Below are 23,954 nucleotides of genomic sequence, written 5' to 3' on the forward strand. Positions count from 1 at the left end.
GATTGCATGTAACTAAACCGTTTACTGAGTTTGATAAGAATCTGAACTGACAAAAATATTTCTTCGTCTTCTGTATTGAAAATTCAGTACTCCCGCGTAAAAAGGTAATTTCAGTAAGGTTAATAAGCCATCTATAAGGATTTTGTCATATTCTTGTGTAATTATTTAAGCATTAAACTGTCTTCTTTGGAAAGTAATTGTCCTATAATTCTCACAGGACTGCAAGCAAATTGAATAGCGCGCGTTAGCTCGTTATGATAAATACTTTCCAAAGAAGGCAGTTTAATACTTATATTTCCGTTTCTAATCTAATTTTTCTTACATATTTCCAATCTGTTATCGCATTTTAAAGTCAAATGTCGCGCTGTCTGTCAGTGGGACCTGTTATTGTGACGTCACGACTATAGCGACCGGTCCCGGCAAAAAATATAGTTCGTGAAAATAAACACAATTATCAATTTAATTTTAACAGTTTAATCTATATATTCCACCGTGAGGATATTCACTATTTATACAACATAACTTCGTACACTGTTGCTAGTTACATTGATCAATCGGGGTTTATAATCCGGTAGCACGGATAGGTTACCACGAGGAATGGGTATTGTGACATTTTTTCGTGACGTCAGTAATACACTTAATATAGTGACGTCGGTCAAAACGACATCATTTAGTCACGACGTCGCGAACATGTTGATCTTCATATCACTACACCAATGGGAATTATGTGAGAATTATGATCTGATATCTTTCTATTTTGTTTGGTAAGGTTATATAGTGGCAATGCAGAGCAAATGGAAATATTACATATAAGTACTACTACTTTCCACTAGTCCGCATCTACATAATGGGCTTACGTCTTATATATATACACGCACAAATTAGTAAAAAGATATCATACATTACAACAAACCAAATCCTCAAAATATGAATAGGATGACGCTGTCGTAATTCTCTGAATTAATCCTGTCATTATGAGGTTTGTTTAGGTTTTAAAGTCTGTCAGACTGGCGGCATGATATAACTTTTGATGTTTTCTCTTCTGAAAATAATTTGATTTTAAATACCTTGTTTTATTTTCTTGTCTGTCTTCAGACACGATACAAAGAACATGAAGCTCTTAGACGACGTAACATATTATCATTATTAACATGATGAGACAGGAATCATCTCTTTCCAGTTTTTAGCTAACGTACAGTGCCCCCTGGTGACAGGTACAGATATCAAATCATAATGGCCTTGATTATAAATGAAAACGGGAAAAAACGAGGTCAGCTGACAACGACGGCACAATGTGTAGGACTTTATTTGTGTGGTTTACGTCCGCTTTATCAACGAGTAGTTTCGTTATCCAGCAGACTAAAACATGTAGGGTTATACAAGAATGTTAACATCCTGTAGAAGGAGCTTTAATTTTGATCGACACGAATACCCGGATGTTAACAAACATCCTGTAGACAGAGACACTAGTTATAAGGATACAAGGGTTGAGTAGATGGTGCCTTAGTCGACACAATCTATCAATTCTAGATTCTAGAAGTGTCCTTTCTGCCATGCCACTAATTACTTTTGATACCTTTTATGCAAATGTATTCTCAAAGGTAACCGTTATAATTAATATACGTGTGTGGAGTCGTTGACTCACACTAAAGTTCTGGGTTTTTTTGTTCGTGTGTTATATCAATTTACTTCCGTATGTGATGTGGTTTGCACAATATTCACACATAAACACAAAGGTTTGGTCATACTTACACACTAACAAGTTTACCTGTATACAAAAGCTAAACTTTTTATATTATGCACATCAAACTATACAAAATTTTACATACGGAAGTAAATTTTACATATATATGCCGAACTTTTTCAAGACATATATATATATTGTTAGTTTTCGTATCACAATTTTAATCCATATGCATGTAGTTCTATTTTGTAATTTAAATATCATTGTGGAATTTAAAATAGAGTTCATCGTAAACCTCCAAAGAATCTGTCCTTTCTTTCAAAACGTTTCTTTTCTTTTTCTTCTTCCCTTTCTTCTTTTATATCGTATTTCATTAATAATTAATTTCATCAGACACCTCTGGAATCAGTAGCTAGATCAGCCATTGGCAAATCATATTATAAATGTTGTTGTTATTAAAAACTTATCGTCTTTTGACCATCGCTCCTTACTGGTGTGCGTAAAGGACTATAACATTTTAGTGCTGTCGACAAGATGAACAAAACTGGCTAGACTTGTTTTACTATGTTTATTTAATTACACACATAGTCACGGAACTGATATCGTTATACTAACGAACAAAGCCGAATGACGGAGGTTCCGTGAGATATCCGGACAGTATGTATATGTGCTGCCCCTTCCGTGGGCCTCTCTCAGTGCCGAACTATAGAGTGTGGGGATCCTGACCGTGGACTCAGAGACAGGGCTGGCCCCAACGTGTGAACATTGACTGGCGCTGGAAGCCAAGGACTTTATGTGTCGTGGAATAATTCGACCATTTTATACCATCTAAAAACATTTATGTTATTTATTATAAACCGTCAACATGAGGATTTTAATACTAATTACAGCAGGTAAATATAGTTTCTTTTATTTCAGTTTTCCTATATTTTCCCAGACTTTTTTTCCAAAAAGCAAAAAAAATAGTGAAAAACATTTGATCCAACTGCTTACGAATGTTGTATGCTTAAACTCTCGAGTCGTTTTACTTTTCGTCTTCCAATGTTTTCTCTGTTTTTCGCTATTTTTTTCTGTCGCCATTTCCTCGATGTTTCGTTTTACCTTCCCACTTTTATCTCCCGTTTAAACCTATCGCTCCCTTATAACACTTAAAGTATTCAATTATAAAACCCCTCGACAAACAAAAGTACGATATTCTGTGTTCTGGAATGTGATATTTGTGATATTCCTGGAATATGCTGTTTTTAAAGTTATGTATGGGAACGAGGTCTTATAAGATATTTTGGGGCTATTTTGTTTATTGGAATCTTAAAGTGCGATGATATTTATTTTCATATTTTGCTTTACTAGATATATTTAGTTGGAATGTGTTGTTCTTTAGATGATGTTGAAGTGTGTTCTAGTCTAAGTAATCTCTTCGTGGTTAGAGCGTGGCATTGTTGTCCTTGATCCTTTTAATTATTTGCTGATGTTACATATCAAATTTAAACGCACAAAAGGCTCGTTGTCAACGATACAGTGCTTTGTTTAAGGTTCTGCTGGCTGTCACGATATGATAAATAGTGTTGTCTGTTTACTTTAAATGAAAAAACGCAACACATATTATCTACAAAATAATTAAACATTAGGCGTAACTGCGTTTCTGCTGTACGTTCCTCGACATGGGTGACGTCATCATCAGCTCGGCTTCCTCAGCTTGTAGGCCAGATGTACCACTGCACATTATCTAGTATAACACTTGTTTATATATATTTTTAAGAGAAATACGTTTCACTACAAAACCTATATACCTTATCGCGCTTACTGTCCTTAATAAGTATGCATTCGCCTATAGATTCAACCTTAATGATAGACGTATAGGCTCTGAGGCATGTGTTTCTGAAGCCATAGACACGTAGTTATGGCGGGTTTGACTGACATTATGGACAGATGGTCTCTAAGACAGGTTTGACTGTAGTAATAGACACGTGGTTATAGCGGGTTTGACTGACGTTATAGACAGGTGGTCTCTAAGGCAGGGTTGACTGTAGTTATAGACACGTAGTTATGGCGGGGTGATTGACGGGATAGATAGATGGTCTCTAAGACAGGGTTGACTGTAGTCATAGTGGGGTTGACTGACGGTATAGACAGATGGTCTCTAAGGCAGGTTTGACTGTAGTTATAGACACGTAGTTATGGCGGGTTGATTGACGGTATAGATAGATGGTCTCTAAGACAGGTTTGACTGTAGTCATAGTGGGTTTGACTGACGGTATAGACAGATGGTCTCTAAGACAGGTTTGTCTGTAGTCATAGTGGGTTTGACTGACGGTACAGACAGATGGTCTCTAAGACAGGTTTGACTGTAGTTATAGACAGGTGGTCTCTAAGGCAGGTTTGATTGTAGTTATAGATACGTAGTTATGGCGGGTTTGACTGTAGTTATAGACAGGTGGTCTCTAAGGCAGGTTTGCTTGTAGTTATAGATACGTAGTTATGGCGGGTTTGACTGTAGTTATAGACACGTAGTTATGGCGGGTTTGACTGACGGTATAGACAGATGGTCTCTAAGACAGGTTTGACTGTAGTCATAGACACGTAGTTATAGCGGGGTTGACTGACGTTATAGACAGATGGTCTCTAAGACAGGTTTGGCTGTAGTTATAGACACGTAGTTATGGCGGGTTTGACTGACGTTATAGACAGGTGGTCTCTAAGACAGGTTTGGCTGTAGTTATAGACACGTAGTTATGGCGAGTTTGACTGTAGTTATAGACACGTAGTTATGGCGAGTTTAACTATAGTTTTAGACAGGTGGTCTCTAAGACAGGTTTGACTGTAGTTATAGACACGTAGTTATGACGAGTTTGACTGTAGTTATAGACAGGTGGTTTCTAAGACAGGTTTGACTGAAGTTATAGACACGTAGTTATAACGAGTTTGACTGTAGTTATAGACACGTAGTTATGGCGGGTTTGACTGACATTATGGACAGATGGTCTCTAAGGCAGGTTTGGCGTAGTTATAGACACGTAGTTATGGCGGGTTTGACTGACGTTATAGACAGATGGTATCTAGGGCAGGTTTGACTGTAGTTGTAGATATGTAGTTATGGCGGGTTTGACTGTAGTTTTAGACAGGTGGTCTCTTAGACAGGGTTTGACTTTATTTATGGACATGTTGTCTGTATTGAAGGTTTGTACAGTCATTATTAGACATGTGATCACTAACTAAAGGCGGGTTTGACTTAAGATATGCATGGATTTTATTTAATGCAGGTTAGTTGTATTCAAACGAATACACCTACAGTTGTATTGACTGTCGTTCGGAAATACCTGTTTTACATTGTAGTTATGCTGGTCGTTATCAACATTTTCAAAATGGAGTTATGGATAAAATGCAATAAAAGTAGTTTTTTTAAATATGTTCATTCCTGTCACTTCCGGTACAGTTTGTTTTGTCATGTTTTAAATTCGACCTTGTTGCACTAAGCTCCTATAGTGTCTTCTTTTATCCTTATAACATCTTTTTGTTTTAATTTGCTTTCGTCTTAATCTATCTGATTACTTCTGGTTTAATTTTAATGTCTACTTTTATCGTCTAATTACCGTCATACATTGTGTTTTCTTTGTTACACGTTACATTGCCCCTTCCGGTATAAATATTATCTGATGTAACTCATTGTATCCCGTCTGTATAACTGATTTTACATATTCTAACAGAAATGCATATTTTTATTCATACACTTTGAAAATACTTTTCAATATTTAAAACATATGTAATAAAATAGAAACGAAATCAACTGTCATTGCTATGTACGTTAGCTACTACGTCGTTACCGACTGGTAACACTAGCCTCAGAAATAAAGTATATATAACATAATTTAGCAGGTTGATATTGTATTAAGGTAAGGAAAGCACGAATTGATAAGTAACAATTTGCTAACTTACGACGACATTAGGTTAATTCCGTGTTTAAGCTACTTAAACAAGCTATATTTTACGGAAATGTCTGTGTATTGACTTCGTTTATTTATATTTCATCTTATATTTTTCAGTGCTGTGTGTTCAATATGGTAAGTACATATTTCGTTACTTACCAATACTATTAGTTACGCATTTATTTTTGACGTACATGTAATACACGTATATTCATGACGTTTTGCGCGTTTACAGTGGAGATTTATCAGAAGCAACTGATATAATAATATTAATTATGAGGATGGTCTCCTACACACGTTCAAAATGTATTTTGCTATCTTTCATTCATGTGAATAGTAAAAATACGTTTTTGACGTTTTACACATAATGCTTTGAACTTTAACACACATAAAGAAGACGTTTTACACACATAAATCAAACGTTTTACACATATATAGCCGACGTTTTACACATATATAGCCGACGTTTTACACATATATAGCCGACGTTTTACACATACATCAGTGACAATCAGGGATATATGTTCTACGTCAATTCCTATGACTTATCATGAGGATGGTGACCATTATCCTTTGTGACAGAGACAGAATGACGACATCGGCTCGTGCCCGCGGGCCAATATGCAGGCCTGGTCATCTGTACATATATCACCATAGACAGCAGGTCACCAGTTCTATCTGGTCAGACTAGGCATTCTGTCAGGTATATATATAATACCACAAACGGCAAACGTATTAATTTAGCAGACCAGGTCCACCTCTCGTTCATCGCTCACCAGGCGGTTTGATCGTTTAGACAAGTGATACTGATCTGGGTTAATAAATATGGACGGTGCAATTGCGTTTTTCTTATGAATTCTAACTAATTGTAATTTCTTCTAAAGAATTGTTATTTCTATTAAGACATATACATGTTTTCAAGCTGTGTTTCCTGAAACTTTTTTTTTTAAATAGACGAAGACAAAAAGCTCGATTGGTTTCGATAAATACATGTTTGGCGCCATGAAACAAAATGATAGAAAGTAAACGTGACAGTAACAAGTATTTTGACAGGATAAACTTTACGTGTCATCGACAACATTATTCCGTCTTTGCGTATTGCAGAGTTATCTTCTCTTGTGAGCAGGTATTGATTGTTACGTCATTTGTTTTTGAGAGTAACGTCATCAAATTTTGAGAAAACGATGTAATTTTCTCACACAAACCAATGACGCAATAACCAATACCTGCTCACTCTACAATACGCAAAGACGGAATATCATGTCAGAAAAGTAAACCCGGCAATCTCGCCGTAACACCTGTTTTGATGGCAAAGAATATATTTCTGAACTTCCCGGTTTGCAGTTAGTCGTACAAATTGAAAATGCCTTTAATAACATTATCGTTCTAACTACTGCCACACGGAACTTCATGCATCAATAAAACGTGCATTGTGGAAATCTCTAATCTGTTTAAACAAAATAACAGACCAGATCCATACTATTAAAATAAAGTACTGTGCCAAAGTTGTCTATCAGAACTGCTTCAATTAACAGTTGAAAACAAAAATATTTCATGATTCCACTTTGAGGTTCTAGTGTCAAGCATCAATGAAAGTACATGGTATTGAGTTAATATTTGTTTTTATTTAAAGATATGCATATCACGAGAAACACATACATGACCGCCTCCTACGGCGCAACAAACACTCCGATATCTGGAACAACGTTTTTCCTCTAATTTTTGGAGGAAATTCTTGTCTTTTGTTGCCATGTTTTATGGTTGCTGTTGTTGCCCTCCATTTCTTTAAGTTGTGTTTCCTTCAATGTCGTTTTTGTCTCCTTCCTGCTGTTGATGTGTTTCCTATTGTTTAGGTGTCAATGATGGTGCTGCTTTTTCTTATTATGTAATCGGTTGTATGAGTGATAAGAAGAAACACACAAAGTAAGGAAAAAACTCATTTAAGGATAGATAAAAAAAACCTAAATAAACAGGTTTCTTACACCACCGAGTGGCCATGTCGTCCGTAAGTAACTCATAACACTTAGCATCAAAATAATGAAAAGTCACATTTCAAATTTCACGAAACATCTGTAGAAAATAAAAAATAAAAAAGGAATATACAAACCATTTGTAACTTCATAAAATAAAATTATAACAGATAACTTATAAAATATAATTATAACAGATAACTTATAAAAGCTTATTTCTTAAACATTTTATGTATCGTATCATATTTAAAAAGCAGTATCATATCTTAAAATAGCAATCACAAGGTTACAGTTGACATACACAGAAGTTGCAATAAGCGGTGAACCGTTCATGTGGGATTTGCTAACATTCCTTTTACGTAAACTAGCCGTCTGAAAGTAGTTTAATCATCTTATTTTTAGTTCAAAATGATATAATGTAAACATGTTATACCAAGAACAAGGAATCGCCAAGGTTTTACTTTATTTTTTGTTGTTTCAAAATGATATTTGCATTTTAAAGTCATCTGGCTTCAAGTTTCAAAATTATCCATTGTAAAAATTGCAGCTTAATTAAAACGGAACAGTGACGGCGTTCATCGTTAGAAGGATAGGTTGTATAGCAGTTATATCATGAAAATATGAGAATACTATTATTCATGTGAATACACTCAAGTGCGCCTTAATCTTATAAATTGCAACAAGTTGACGTGTACAGGTAACATGAAACACAAAGGAATGTTTCCCTGTGTCCCCTCGACACGAACACCCCGCCATTATATCTTACAACAAATGACGCTGTCACTGGCCGCTTCCACCCTAGGGGTCAGAGGTCAAAACTACCGCCATAGACAAGAAATGTGACATAAGCGTTGACAAGAACACAGCCCAAATACACGAAGTAAATAGTATTATATTATTTGTTATCGCAATGTTATGAAGGGTCATCACTCAAGGCGGTGTTAATGACGCGATAAACGTCACACATCGTTAAAGTATACGTACGTCTGTTGACGCTGTCAACATGTGTTAAGAAAACTTTGTTATAGTAATACAATCAACACGATCGTGTACATATAATGATATATCAATTAGACAAAGAAATATCAATAATGTGGTTTACAATAGAAACAAAAGAACTGAAACGTGCACAGTACAAAGTGCTGTGACTCTGTGTTACACATATATCAAGCGTTCATTTGTAAAAAATAGTATATAAATTGTATAATTCCGTCATTTCGTATTGCAAAGTTATCTGCCTTGTGAGCAGGTTTTGATTGTTACGTCATTTGTTTGTGAGAGTAACGTCATATTTGTTTGAGAAACGACATAATTTTCTCACACAAACTAATTACGTAACAATCAATACCTGCTCACAAGAGCAGATTACTCTACAATACGATAAGACGGAATACAAAATATATGTATATAATTGTCATATGCATGCGTTTAATATAAGCATGTGTATATGCATTTGTATATGATGTAATATTGTACTTTCTTTTGACTGTATTGATATCTGTATACATTTTTGTTTTGTTTTTGCATGTATCTTATGTTGTCAGACGTTACATCACTCCGTGAACAATATCTATAGGGTTTGATACTGGATAAGCATGACAAACAATTAGCAGTTCATATATATACATAGGCGTATTCAATATGGAGCAAATCGGTTTTCAAATACATGAAAGCAAAAATTTAGAGAGTAAGAAGTTATACACTTTTTAGTACATTATCATTATCAATATCAATGCTAAACGGCCAATCAACACAGGATAGGTCATTAGGGCGACAAATGGTCGACAAAAACAAATGCTACGAACACCTTAATAACTTATAGCATCCTTAAAGATGTTGATAAATAGACGTTTGACCTCGATGTGAGTCAACTGTATCATTAGTATCTACAACGGTAACAGGCGATTTGTGACGTATTGAATAATACACAGTGTAACCTAACTGACCGTTACTCGCTCGGGGCCCTCACGATTCCTGGAGATAGATGTCTCTGTCAGCTCCCATTGTTGGCCAGGATGTCCATCCTTTATCACGAAAGGATTGTTTATGTCATTGACAAGTCAAGGGTGCTTACAAACATCACGTAATTTTATGAAATATTTCTTCCCCGCGCAGTGGACAGTTGTTACTTTATCATGACCTAACGTTAACGGTACACGTGTGTGTATTGCTCCTACTGGAAGATATACACTATATGGGGTTAAATTAAAATTAAATCCTTTAAATCATAAATTTCTGGAAATTTAATTTAGTTTCATGTGTTTTTAATTCACTATTGATTTATCATCTCTCAAAAGAACCTTATTTGATCTTCAGCAATATTTCACATTGGCTTCTCCTCACTTTTCTTCTGTATATGTCAGATGCAACCCTTTACACATTTTTTTCACAGATTAAGACAGGATAGACCCTTTCTGTAAACGTACATTAATGTATATTGAATATGACGGAGCAATGTTCAAGTGAAAAAGTAAAATGTCATAATGTATAAGTAAAATAATTATGTTTTCCATTGATATAATGTAATGATGTTAGTATGCGCACTAAAATATTATACCACAAACTTTTAGTGTAAGTCTATATACTAATATATTACTTTTATAATATATAATAATGCAGGGCTGTAATTCTTATTTAATATATTTTAATAACAAAAATATTTTCTTTCTGGAACTGAAACATAAATATAACAAACATTTAAGATTTGTTTAAGGAATGAGATTTACATTTTCATCATTTATGAGGTAATTCAGTGTATCGTGCTAATGGGTTCAAGCATAAAGAATGTACAATGATTATAAAACATACGTTATATTCAAAACTTTGGTCACCATCTTTAAGATCGAGTCTGAACATAAAGGGAGGGGGGGGGGGGGCTATTTGTTGAATAAGAAATAAAAAGAATATTTTTTTGTTTTAGTTCAGGAGATAAATATTTTAAGTAAAATATACTTGGACGGTACAACCGTTCGGAGGACTCGGTCTATAAATAGCGATCTAGAAATAAAAACGTGTCTGGTTTAACCACTTTCATTCATCATGTCAGTCGGGCAGTCCATTGTAATTAGTATGATAAAGTAACAAGACAAGGATTAATTAATCTACTAGAGTAATTGTATTGGACATTAATGCTCAAATACGTTCTTTTATGGGCTGTTTCACGTCAGAATTTAACTCATGGTAGTTATTGTTTTGATTACGTCATTACCATTAAGTCTATAGGTTAAGCGTTATACGACACTTGACCTACTGCGGAGACCTGCTTAGCTAGAACAAGCCACGACATGGCACTTTACCCATAACAACATATAGTTAGACTGTCTCCAAATCCCTGCTTTATCAAATGCTATTTTGTTAACTCAATCATTACGATCACTAAAACATGACAATTTTATGGTTTATGCACCTGGATAAAATTTGTTATTCAATTACTTTTTTACATTCGATATAGCTTTATTTGTTGTTACACAATCCAAAGTGAGGGGGATCCCCATTCTATTGTGTTACGATCGTAAACTTAATTAATTTACATGCTCGACACGTGGGCGGCGACTTTGCTGGAGTAGTTCGTCGCTTCACGGTGGTTTCGTTTTAATGTGTTTTGAGCTAGATATATGGATATATGATAAAGTGTGTTATTTTCACATAAATGCGTGTTTGTGTGTGCTTTGAGGTGTGTTTATGTACGGTTTTTTTATATTTTTTATATATCAGTAGGGCCGTGTATTGAACGGCAATTGCTCCCATAGTGCCACCTTACTTGAATAAAAAATTGTATATTCCTGTTTCTATTGATATAAGCAATACTTGTGACCAAATCAACAACGTGTAAAACGTATAGAAACACCTTTTTGATTGTGTCATCTTTTTTTCTCTCTCATAAAAACCTACCTTAATTCTATGCTTAGTATCCCTTTAAGGATGAACCTCTTCCAGGAGGTAAACAAATCCCGGTGACCATTTTTGTTCAAGTACGTAATTTTGGAACAAAATATTAATAGCATAAATATGTCGGTATGTTCGTGTTGTCTTATGATCGCTCAAAAATACCAGTTTAACATAATTTATGATTTTCGGTGATTTTCTTTTCTGATTTTTTTTTTTTTACCGCAGGCAAAATACATTGTTAGTGTATCTTACAAGTGTGTTATCAGAAATCATAGAATGTCCGCACACTTGATAAAAATGGTACTTTCTTCCAAATACTAGAAGTGAAATTTCTTTAACTTATACTTTATCTCAAAACAGCGATTTTTTTAAAGGAACAATATACTGTTTTTTCGCCATCTGTGCAAATTTAACACCTGATATAAAAAGTTATGTTTCCTTTCCTGAAACAGGCACGACATTGGGGGCTAGTGTGCTTCTGTTTTGCGTATCATTTTAATATAATATTTAACAATTACAACTCGCACTACAGTAACCATCTCGCTACAGTTACAAATATTGATATGATATGATGCAATAACAATTTTATTGATAAATTTACCGTCAGAAAAGGTGATCTTCCAGCATTGAATAGATGATTCGTTATCTAAATGGATGCCGGATTAGTCTGGTATTGTTTTCAAAACACTTCCAAAATTTTATGCAGACAATAAGCATCTAGTTTTTTACACATTTTTCAGGCGTGTGTTTGCTTTTATAATTTTTCTTAATTTGCCGAATTTTATTTAAAGAACCCCGTTACACTAAGTCGAAATGAGATTTGAACGTGAGTTTAACCTCAGAGGAGAACATTTAAAAAAATAATTATTTATTTGACTCTTCTGGTAGGGTACATTATATATTGATAGTTTCTGTCCGTCTTTTCATTCGTGACAAATATCGGTATTCTGTCTTACTCGTGAAATATATGCGGTATTTATCTGGAACTCTTTAAATGTACTCTATTTATTATTTTATTAGCCTTTAATTAACAAATGCAAACAATATCGATATCCTTAATTTCTAAGTTTTGGACGAAATTTATAACGAAAAAAATACTTTCATATCAGATACTTTAAACTAGTTTTGGGTTGTTCTTAATTGACCTTTGATCCACACCTTATTCAAATAGGCTGCACAAATGCTGGGTTATCAATCAAGTCTACGTCACATGACATGTAGCGCGGTGCATGTCGGGATATTGTACGACAATGTGTCACTTATCTGCCATTAACGTCAATAAACCGGCTATTTTCTCCACACCTTTGACCCGTGACACATATCTATGGTCAATTTCGGACTGGTCAGATATGGACTGACCATTTAGCGCGTGATTGACCTTTGATGCGATAGGTGTCGCTGCTTGTTGACCCTAAGCCCCCGAGGGTATCATAAACCAAATAGTCGGTTTACTGACCTGTCTCGTAAAAATATGAAATCTCTATTTTAACACTGATATAGTGTCTACATTATTCTTAATTATAATTAAATAAGTAATTTCGCCCTTCTATTTGGTTTTATTGAGTTAAACGACCTATAATGATATAGTTTCTACATTATCCTTAATTATAATATAGTAATTTCGCCCTCCTATTTGGTTTTATTGAGTTAAACGACCTAAAAGCACATAAAGTCATTTAAGAACGTGCCTCATCAATGTGTGTAATGTATTTGTGGGTTAGAGGCGGTACTTGGTATATCTGCCTCCTTGCGATAACGCAGATCTGATGCCGACTTTATATTGCTACTGTACTTCACTGAAATATCACGCCGAATGCTTCAAGCACAGTATCCCACCAGCTCACATCATACTGACAATGGGTGTTCTAGTGTTGCGATTACCTAATTTAAGTGCTGAACGTTTAGCAGGAAATACCAACTACCATTTTTAATGACTTTGGTATGTTCCGGCACGGGGACAGAATCCAATAGCTACCTCATTTGGGCGATCGTTCAACTGTAAAGTAAAGTATTACGAAGCAAAGCGCTAAACACAAAAGTGCTGTTAGGGATTAGGATGAAACTATATAGATCCCAACTGTTACAAGTGTTACAGCAGTGTCCTCAAAAAGGGGGCATACTAAATACCAATTCTGCAGGGGTTTTCGCATTACTGCCTCTTTCAACATTTTTGGCTAACTGTTCGTGTATTTTTTCGCTGAATCCTGGACATGCATGTTGATTTTTCTTGCTTCAGTTTCACAAATAGGGTTGTATTATTCGAGATATGCATGTCTTGTGCACTAAATACCTTCTTAGGTATCTATTGTATTTTATTGCGATCACAGGGTGAGGTTTGCAACAAACCAGTACAGACTTTTTTCATTTTTTTTTTTCATTTTTGACATCTTTCGTGATGATAACAATGCGTAAAATTACTGTAACGGTGTGTATTAACTCTCCCGATAAATGACTTTATCAAATCTTTATTTTTAGATGAGCGTTAATGAAAATTGGTAACTTGTCAATCATAATAAAGTTCCCTCGAACGAATACTCGTTTTATTTATGTTAGAAAATATTTTTATTGCTTGTTTTGTCAGATATTTCTAAAATAACGATCATGTAATCAATGTAACTCACATAATTTTAACAGACAAATACATTAATCGTCCGCTAGAGTTACTTCCCTGTTCCGGTTTTCCAACGTATTGTGATTGTGGGCTGTTTTTACATGGGCAAGGTCTATCTGGCATCACGAGTGGAAAAGATGTATTCGTCTGTATTATTGTTCTTGTGACTGAAAATCACGTGTATGGCCACTGGCTCTTTATGCCGCTGGTGACCTTGTAACATGACTGACCATGCACGTGACTGAGCCCACGAACGTCAGTAAACATAATAATTATCATTTACTATGTATAACATGTCCGTTGTGTACAATGTTAGGACAATGGTAGTTCTGTGTATGACGTTGTTGTTGACACTGTGTGATTAATATACGTAACCCTTGGAGACACGCCAACTACCAATATTTGCCCCCCATAAATACTCGTAACACTTTGTGACAAGCGAACCACTAATCTACGCTCTCCATAGTTGACCTCACGATTGTGTGCTTCGTATACGGTAGTTATATTTCAAAAGTAAAGCGTGTTTACCATTATGGAGTGTATATTTGTCCTTGTTTGTTGATGCTGTTGCATCTTTTGTCATGGTGTGTTGTTAGTGTGATAGATTGCGTCCGTTTGTGTTGTAAGTTTGCGTGACTCTATGATATTTTTTGTCCATGTTTGTGGACAATGTGGAATATTTGGTGTTGTGAGTTGAAGCTGTGATATATTTTTCTTGTTTGTTGACGCTGTGGTATATTTGTCTTGAGATAAAGTCGCGAAGTATTTAATGTGTGAGTTGAAGGACCGGTATCAATTTCCTTGTTTGTTGTTGCTGTGGTATTTTGACGTTTATGCAATGTGGTATACTTTTTTGTGTTGACATTTTTATACATTTACCTTATATGTTAACGCTGATGTATATCCTGTCCTTGTGGGACTTCACTGTGATAATTTGTTTATTTCTGTCCTGTAGAATGACGCTGATAAAACAGCTGATCGCGGTCCTCATATCTCATACCTGTGTCAAACTTGTACAGGCACATTTCATGCATAAAAGTTGATATAACGATGTTCATGTTTGTTTGTATGGAGTATAACGTCCTCGCAACTCACAAGGTCATATAACGACGCGTGCCAAGGGAGACAACAACCGAAAAGGAAGGAAGACAAAATTCGAAAGGAATGACACGACGTTAGATAAAAAAACGAGGGTGTATCTTGATTAAATACCATGTACACCATGCCATGTAATGGTCGGTCTTTTCAGTTGACTTGTTATTGTAGTCACATGATGTTTACTGTTTACAGTACCTTCCACAAAATAACCCAACAACAAAAACAAAACATATCCGCGTGATAAACATTGGCGTGAAAATGACAGATATCACTGTATTTTGTCATGGTAGATAGAACTATTGACATTTCAACAGCTGACTTATGACATCGACACCAACAGTCCAAGGCTGATAATCGTTTGTAATACATGTAAGCGGTTGGCTATAGTTGTTCATTGACAGGTTAATGAAGCGGTAACCCAATGATAACATACATAGTCAAACACTACCTAGTTTATGTCGTCACAGATAATAACAGACGGACCAAAAAAGGCACACACAAAAAGCGGCCAATTAAACATTATTTTAAACTTAGTTGTTTTATTCTTTTGCAAGGGATGGCACATTTCGTTTTGTCTTTCCTAAGCGCAAGCTTACATACTAACTTTCCGTCCTTCAAATGTGTTTTTACACTTACGAGATTTCTTATTACATACCACTCGTTCTTCCTCCTGTCGCAACAAAGCTGACTCCATAACTCTAGCATCGTAAGTAATCGGATGTTAGACGTGTTTACGTCCTTGCGATAGCAAATGCCATATACACACGGCATCTAATGACGACGAATTGACCTTTCGTGAGACACGATCATGAATGACTTTGTTTATGACAACTAAAATGAAAAATGCGAATTTCAAAAAAACTCATATGAAGGAAATGAATGAAAGGTTATGTTAATCACATGACAAAACAATTGTCTTAAGTATTGTTTCAAAGTTGTTTTAGAGCTGCCTTGAAATATAAAATGTTGACATTTGCACTCTCATTAGTTTTCTTTCGCGATGTCACAATATCTGTGAAATCTAGTTTCAACGTTACAATTAAAGTAATAGGAACGAATAACCAATCAAAGCCCTGTTTGGTATTGTTAAACATGTGTTCATAGTGGAAATTATGTTATGGGTTTAATCGATATTATTTATCACCATGTACCCCCATTTGTATTACAATAAATTCCTTTTTTATATTGTAATGAACCCATATTATATATCACAAAATTACAAATAACCATGAACTTTTATTGTAAGACATTTTGAACTATTTATCTATATTACTTCATTAACTATTTTAGATAGGGTATTGATTAAATCTATACTTAACATTCGATTTTGTCTGCGGTTTTATATTGTAAGATTCATGGATTTTTGATTTTGTTTGAATATTATTTGATACTGTAATTTTCTCGAACCAATTTCTTTAATTATCTTAACTTTTTGGAAGTTGTGATAAATTGATTCTTTTTTATGTAAGTACACTTAGCACGTTGTGCGTAACTCCAGTGCTTGACCAATGTCCAAAGGGTATTTTACCTAACCATTATACAATGTGTGTTTACTTTTCAGTGAGTTCCCAGGCATCAACAGGAACAAATAAATCGAAAGTAGAATGGTCAGCTAGTCTCCAAAGCGTCGGAACAGGTCAGTCTTTTATTATCTCCTACTATAGTGTTAACCTTTGTCTTACAATATGTTTGACCTCCATACAGTCTACAAAAACGAATCTTAGTAATATAGTTGTGAAAACGTGATACCAATGTGGGTTCATTTCGTCGAACTTCAATAGCTAATGATACATTTCCTTTACTTGACTATATGTATATATCAACATTTTATCAAACAATATTGTGTACTATTTTCATTATTATAATGTGATGTTTATAAGCCTAAATATGTTTTTGCTATGTTCAGAATTAAAGTGGTTATGTTGATCTATTAAACGGAATGTTGGTCAATGCATTTCACGACTCACGGCGAAATTGTATGACACCATACCATATGATAAACACATATTTTAAATAAAGTAGAATTTTCCTTAAAAGATATTTGAAATGGAATAAAAAAAACAGAAGTTGCTAAACTACAACGGGATTGTATATAGGACAACCAGTGGACATGACAATTATGTATTACATATACTAAGTTTACGTCATAATGAAGCCGTATACGTTTTTACTTATAACATTAGCAAAACCGCCGAATAATCAACCAATTTCAGTACAGTTGAAATGTTTATTTATATATAATATCCTTTTCGTATATTTAAACAATAATAATACATACATGTAATTTATGACTTGAAGTGAATATTAAGCGGTGATTTAGAAATGTAATCTTACCGTATCTAAGTATTGAATGACGGTGCCTTTTTGTTTTAACAGAAGATTATTCGTTATATATTTCTACACAGAATTGCTCAAGAATCCTTTTTTTTCTCTATAAGATAAGCTTATTTACTCATTAATGCAGATTGTTTATAATGCAATTTTTGAGAACTATCTGAAAATTATACAGATGATCTTGTGTTTCTCGTCTTTAAAATGTCATACATAATGTTTAAACTGATGACATCAGTTATTTTAGTTAACAATTTTGCATTTAGTTTTCGTTAAGGTGACCATGCTTTGAACAATCGCGCTCTTAGATCAAAACTTTAGGAATAATGTTAAGCTTGATGGTATACAATAATAATGCTTTATCTGGAAAACACTTTTTGCATGGATAACTGATATATATATAAATATTCATACTTCATTGAAATATTGCAATGTGTTTTATTTTCTCAATACTGTGTTTGTGTGTGTTTTCTCTATGTACAATAATTCATGCATGAAATACTGATATATGCACATAATTATCTATACTTTATTGAAACATTTCCAAAGATGTTTCCTGTTCTCTCACTAATGTGTTTGTGTGTGTTCTTTCTCTACACCTATGTCTTTGACTCACGCTGCGTGTCTGGCTGCTATTGCTCTCACGGATGTTACAGCTCTAACTAACACTTGTCACAACTAACTCCGAGTTCAGCTATTCAACAGAGTAACTCAACAGTGTCGAGTTTGGAAATGGAATATCTATTAAAATGAAACATCTTTATTGTATTGATTGACAAACAAATATATACATATTTGGCCAACAAATTATATCAGATCGTAAGGGCCCTTTATCTTCATAGAGCAGAGAATATAAGGTCATTGATGCAATATTGATTACAATGTTCGCACAAAATCATCCTCTTATGATATCAGAGACATAAAATAAAAAATAAAAATAAAAAATGACGATATATACAGACGCTTATATTTATGTCATATAGACATTTATTCAACTAATCGCTTCGAAGTGTATTTTTTATATTATATCATGATTCCAAGCGATGACTATTGAATTGAAAAGCAAAACATTAAGAAAATACTAGTAACACATTATCATGCTTTTTCATTGAAATAAACGTAGTTATATTCCAATCTGATTCACCTTATAGATGACGTCATCGATATTTGACGTCATTCAGGTTTGACGTCGTTTTGATTGTTACGTCACATGTTACAGGTGTTCCTATTCAGCACTGGGGTAGATCAGGTTCGTCACGTGGTAAGAACTATATGTTAGCTGAGAGTATACTTAGCGGATGCTGCGGGAAGCTTATTAAAATGCTTTAAAAAAAGTTCAAATTTTACCCTAAATGGCTTTTTTCTTTTCGTTTCGATATTTTCCGGAATATTTTTCTAATACACGATTCACGTCGGGCTTTGCAAATACGTCGATGATTATCAACATTCGCTTTCCAAACGCTTACACTATTTAGCAAAAAGAACAGCTAGCATAGACGCCCATACATATCAGATATAGGGTTACGCATGTTTATACTTATAGAAGTGCTTATGATACAATGATGTACTCCAATATGAACATATATACAAATGGTTCATGACGCATGGTTAAATGTTTGCACTTGTTTCGTAGGTTTCATGTCAGAAACAAACAAAATAGAACCGAAATGTAGTTAAAGGAGGGATACATATTATTGTTGTGTTTAGTAGTTTTGCAGATATTTTGATGCATAAACAACTAATTTTTATTAAGGTTGACCTAGTTTATTTTATAGAATTTCTAAAGCCGTCACTAGATCATATTTGAGACGTTTTGACGTCTCGAAAGATACAACGTTCAAATAACATAAATGCAAACATGATTATCATACATGTAGTACGAACACAGGTAAACTGAATCTCATGTTGGTTAATGTTGATATACTAAGTCAATGCTTATCAGAACTCAATCGATTGAATAGATCTTTAGTTAGATATTACAAAAATAACACCTAAGCTGATCCAGCTTTAAATATACACTATGAACATAAAGAGCCAAGGTCCTTGTGTTGTATTCTAAATGAGAACAGTGTACGTTTAAGGATCCCTGTACCACTGCGTTAATCTCTAACAAAACAAGGTAACTATTTTTGGTTTGACTATTGCCTTGATAAAAGGTAACTGCAATGTAAAGAAGTATTATGAAAAAAAAAGAAAAAAGCAACAACAGTTTTTTAGTTTTTTGAAAATTATAAAACGAAGGGGCTAGATCATTATTTTGTCATTCTAGACAAATGAGCTACAAAACTTACCTAGTAGTACACTGGCAAAATTGAGGTATATTCATATCCTAATAGAAATTAAGTGGAAGTAATGTATGAACGTTAAACTACCATGGGATTCTCTAGTGATTTGTCCACAGTGGGACAGGGATCCTTAATTACCCACACTATGGAGTTAAGTTGCTGACACTCTGATGACTTTTGTGGATCTCGCTTGCTTAATTAACACCTTCACTGCTCAGTGCTGCACTGCTCTACTCACCAAGAGGCTTTACTTTTTATTGCCTGTACTGAATGCACGTTTTACTGCCTTGAATATATATTTTAACATTCAACATGCAATTGGCAAGTCCTAAATATTCTCATATACGGGTACGCTAGGAAATCAATCACAAGCGGCATCGACGGACGGAAAAAACCCTCCAGTTATTGTTCCAGTCTCAGATTTAGCAGGGAGTAAACTCGCTGATACCACGAGAGCGTCAGTTACAACTATATCACCTTTGCAAAAGGCTATCTACCAGCTACTTAAGTTAGCGAAAAAGGATACCAGTATATTGGATAATAAAAGTCAGACATCGAATACCCAGAAGGACACATCGTCTACTGGAAATGACATCAAGGTTCAGGCGTCAGAATCGACTTCTGGAATCAACTTACCAGGTATGGTTGTTTATACTATATATTTTACATTTTTTTGACATTGGAAGAGTTACGTACTTGATAAGTGAAAACCGGGAACACGCGTTCTTTTTCTAGCGATAAAATGATATTAAATAATTAATAATTGTTTTAATTGCTGTAAACGTACTGAGAGTAAACACGCTTTATCCTAGTGTATAAGGGTTCATCAGATCGAAGAATGCACTTCCATTTTAGTGATCAAGGGAACATCATATTTATTGTCTGACAATAAATAAGCGACGCTTTTTAATAAACAAAGGCACTACAGAAAATTTGTATTTTGATGTGCATAGATGTGCCGAATCGCTGAAATACAAATCTTCTAAAACATGATGTTTCATAAAATCTCCAAACTTCAGAAAAAGAGCAGCTAGAGTTTTGTTAAATATAAGAGACGTTTTTACCCGTTCCATTTTGCTTTTTAAACAGTTAAAGTGGCTGCCAATAGAATATTATTTTGTTTACCGATGTCAAGAATATCAGTTTTAGAAATACAAGGTCATCAGTTTCCAACAAGTTTTATATTCCCACTGCTAGAACTAATTATTTTAAACGTTCATTTGTGTACACATGTTCTGTTTTATTGAATGGATTGCATGTAAATATTAGAAAGGCGTGTAGTTGCTGCTTTTAAACGCAAATAATTACAGGATTTCTTCTCGAAACTTTAGTTTGGTACTTACTTTATGATATAACAATATACTGATTAAATAAGTATTGTATATGTGTTGAATATAATGTATTTTAATCTGCAAATGTCTTTCATGTAGTTTATGTGTATTTTTCTGTGATATCTGTAAATATATTGATGCAGGGCGATATTGTAAATTAGACATGTTTAAATATATGTATCCCTGAATACATTTTTTTTTTTTATTATTGTTACGAAAACATTAACGTTAACAGTAAATTATGATACACGAATGAATACCTATAATTCCAATGTCCTTATGATGATATAATAAATGGCAAAAGTCACTCTATGTCAAAGCTTCAATTCATCAGGGATGGAATGATTCTCACATCTGCATACAGAGGACATAGAGTGACTGTTACTATCTCTTTTTGGTATGATCCCTGTAGGAACTTTGTGACATACATTTATTCCTACGATGATATGTAATAAAAACAGTGTTATTAACCTTCAAATATGAAAAAAAACGTTCCTTTTTATTTATGTAATCAAACGGTTTATAAAGGTATTCTTGAGTACTCTCGAGCAGCAAACACATTATTATGTAACGATATCAATTACGTACACACATTCGTTCACAAGCGGCACATCGTGCAGTTTAGGCAGTTACGCTGGAAACCTCTGAATGTGTATTTATGTGTGTATTTAACTACAGGTATGTTTATACCCAAACCTCCACAACAAAGGAAAGATCAATTCGAAAATCTCCTCGGATCCAGACGTCGAACGATTTCTGCTAAAGAAGGTGTGACCTATTAATCATAAATTATGTTTAACATAACCTAGTGAAAAAAATGTAATCTTATTTACCTTTTATCTGTTCATATACGTCTTTTCGTTGTTCTAATTTTGTCCTAATTTCACCGATTTTGAATTTGAATTATGGTTTTATTAACTCTTTGGCGAACTCTTGTTGTCCTTTTTGTTTGTCTCCCAAACACAAATTTTGAAATAATGGTGAATAAGAACAAGTTTTAAAATACCCTGCCCAAAACAACAAGATCGTGCGATTAGACCGTACGGATACGGAACTTGGGTTTGTGCTTAGATCGTGTACTGACCGCGCTTTTACAATCAATTATTCATACAGGCCACAAGTATATACTTTTTACTATCTATCTCGTTACATTTTAACTAATGTACTCAGCTCTGTATGACAAATAATTGCATTATAGTTGATCCACATATCATAGTATACTCTTTATGTATCCTTCATTTTTGCCATCCTACCTCAACCCATCTCATTCTATCCACAGCAAGTATGTTCCGCAATAACAGAAAGCGAACCGTACTCCCAACACGGCGTACCACCAAAGCTACGCCCCCCTCCACTCCCCGTTTTCTCACCTCCTCTCGTACCCTCCCCCCTCCCCCTCCATTCATGGTAACTCATCGGCAAACATCAGAGTTTGCCAGAGGTAAGGTACCATATGAGATATGTAGCGGTTTAATTAGTAGACTAAGGTTGCACTCTCATTTCATAGAGTTAAAGCACTCACTAATGGGCAAAGAGGTAGATTTTTGTATTTCTATAGTTAGTTTCACATTCTAACCAAATACTACGATATGAAATTAATAACACCATTCTCGCTATGAAGACTTCACATTACTTGGATTCGTCCTACAGTGTAGATCTTTATGGTGTATTTCGTCAATGAAGCAGAAGACCCTTACCCTTCCGGAACACCTGATGTATTCTCGTTTTTCTTTTTTAAGGGTTTCTTTGTTCGTATTTCCTATGGTCATGTAGTCTGCCTTCATTTAATTAATTGCGAGTCCAAGTAACGGATTTGTTGACATTTCTTCAGTAGTCTTTTGTTGGTGTAGCTGTTATTTTGTTCATTCATTCATTTGTTCGTTCATTCATTCATTCGTTCATTTTTGTCACAAAGCACTGTTCAATATCAGTTTCCATTTTCTATGTCACTTCTAGAATAATGCCCTGCTTTAAGTTATCGTGTGTTACCCTATATATCTCTGTCGCATGATCTGATAAAGTTACACGTTTGTGTAATCATCGGCTGCCCTGCCACTTTTCTATTAATCTGATGAGATAGCGGCAGCTTAGCGTTATCCTAATTAGCTCGGTTTTGTTTCTTTAAATCTGATGACGTAGTGGTAGTGATTGGTTATGTCAGGCAACACGCTTATATAAGTTTCAATTATTGAAATTACTATGTGGCGTTTAAATCATTCCCCAGAACAAAGCAAAAATATATCGGAAATATTTTTTATATCAGGTAGCATTCCCTCTCTTATACCTCGCGTGGTAACTGTTACAAATGTGGCATTGTATGGCAGAAAACTTTTATACCGGTCTTGAGTATTGGTTACAACTTGTTCGGCGTCATGTTCTGTCACTTTTTCCAACACTGACATTTGCTGAAGACATCTGCTGCAAAGCCGATGTCTATGTTCTGTTATTTGCATTCCGTTGTAAACTCTTCCTCTCTTCTGTCCAATGTTACTATTACTGGTAAGCTTGTGTGTCACACTTTCCCGATTTATTTTCATCGCCACTGTAAGGAAGTAAAACATAACACAGTACTATTTTCACTCTTTCTCTCTTAGCATGTCTTCTCAGTCTACACTAGATGAGTAGACTTGTACAACTAAAGTAGATATAGCATAACACTGTAACATAATGATTGGATTACTATAATATAATCTTAATATATAGTAACTTTATTTTCTCCTTCCTGGCAGCCCCAAAGCATATTCGGCTTTGGTCACAAAATCTGAACCTACCATTCATGTTTTTAAGAAGACCTACATACCAATGTTGAAACATTATGAAAATGTACTTTTAC

The 23,954-nt window shown here is 34.5% G+C and overlaps 1 protein-coding gene across 1 annotated transcript in view; it reads left to right on the forward strand.

Moving 5' to 3' along the window:
- Positions 1-2,395: 2,395 nt before the first annotated feature.
- LOC110454583 (mucin-5AC-like) overlaps positions 2,396-23,954 on the forward strand; it is an 83,046-nt gene continuing 61,487 nt past the window's right edge. Inside the window, exons 1-7 of the mRNA XM_021504171.1 lie at positions 2,396-2,577; positions 5,725-5,742; positions 16,736-16,810; positions 18,725-18,766; positions 20,148-20,429; positions 21,800-21,889; positions 22,401-22,562. Of these exons, the coding sequence (XP_021359846.1) occupies positions 2,550-2,577; positions 5,725-5,742; positions 16,736-16,810; positions 18,725-18,766; positions 20,148-20,429; positions 21,800-21,889; positions 22,401-22,562 (697 nt within the window). The 5' untranslated portion in view covers positions 2,396-2,549. The remainder of the gene's footprint in view (positions 2,578-5,724; positions 5,743-16,735; positions 16,811-18,724; positions 18,767-20,147; positions 20,430-21,799; positions 21,890-22,400; positions 22,563-23,954) is intronic.

Source organism: Mizuhopecten yessoensis, unplaced genomic scaffold (genome assembly GCF_002113885.1).
Source record: "Mizuhopecten yessoensis strain PY_sf001 unplaced genomic scaffold, ASM211388v2 scaffold7915, whole genome shotgun sequence".
Lineage (NCBI taxonomy): Eukaryota > Metazoa > Mollusca > Bivalvia > Pectinida > Pectinidae > Mizuhopecten > Mizuhopecten yessoensis.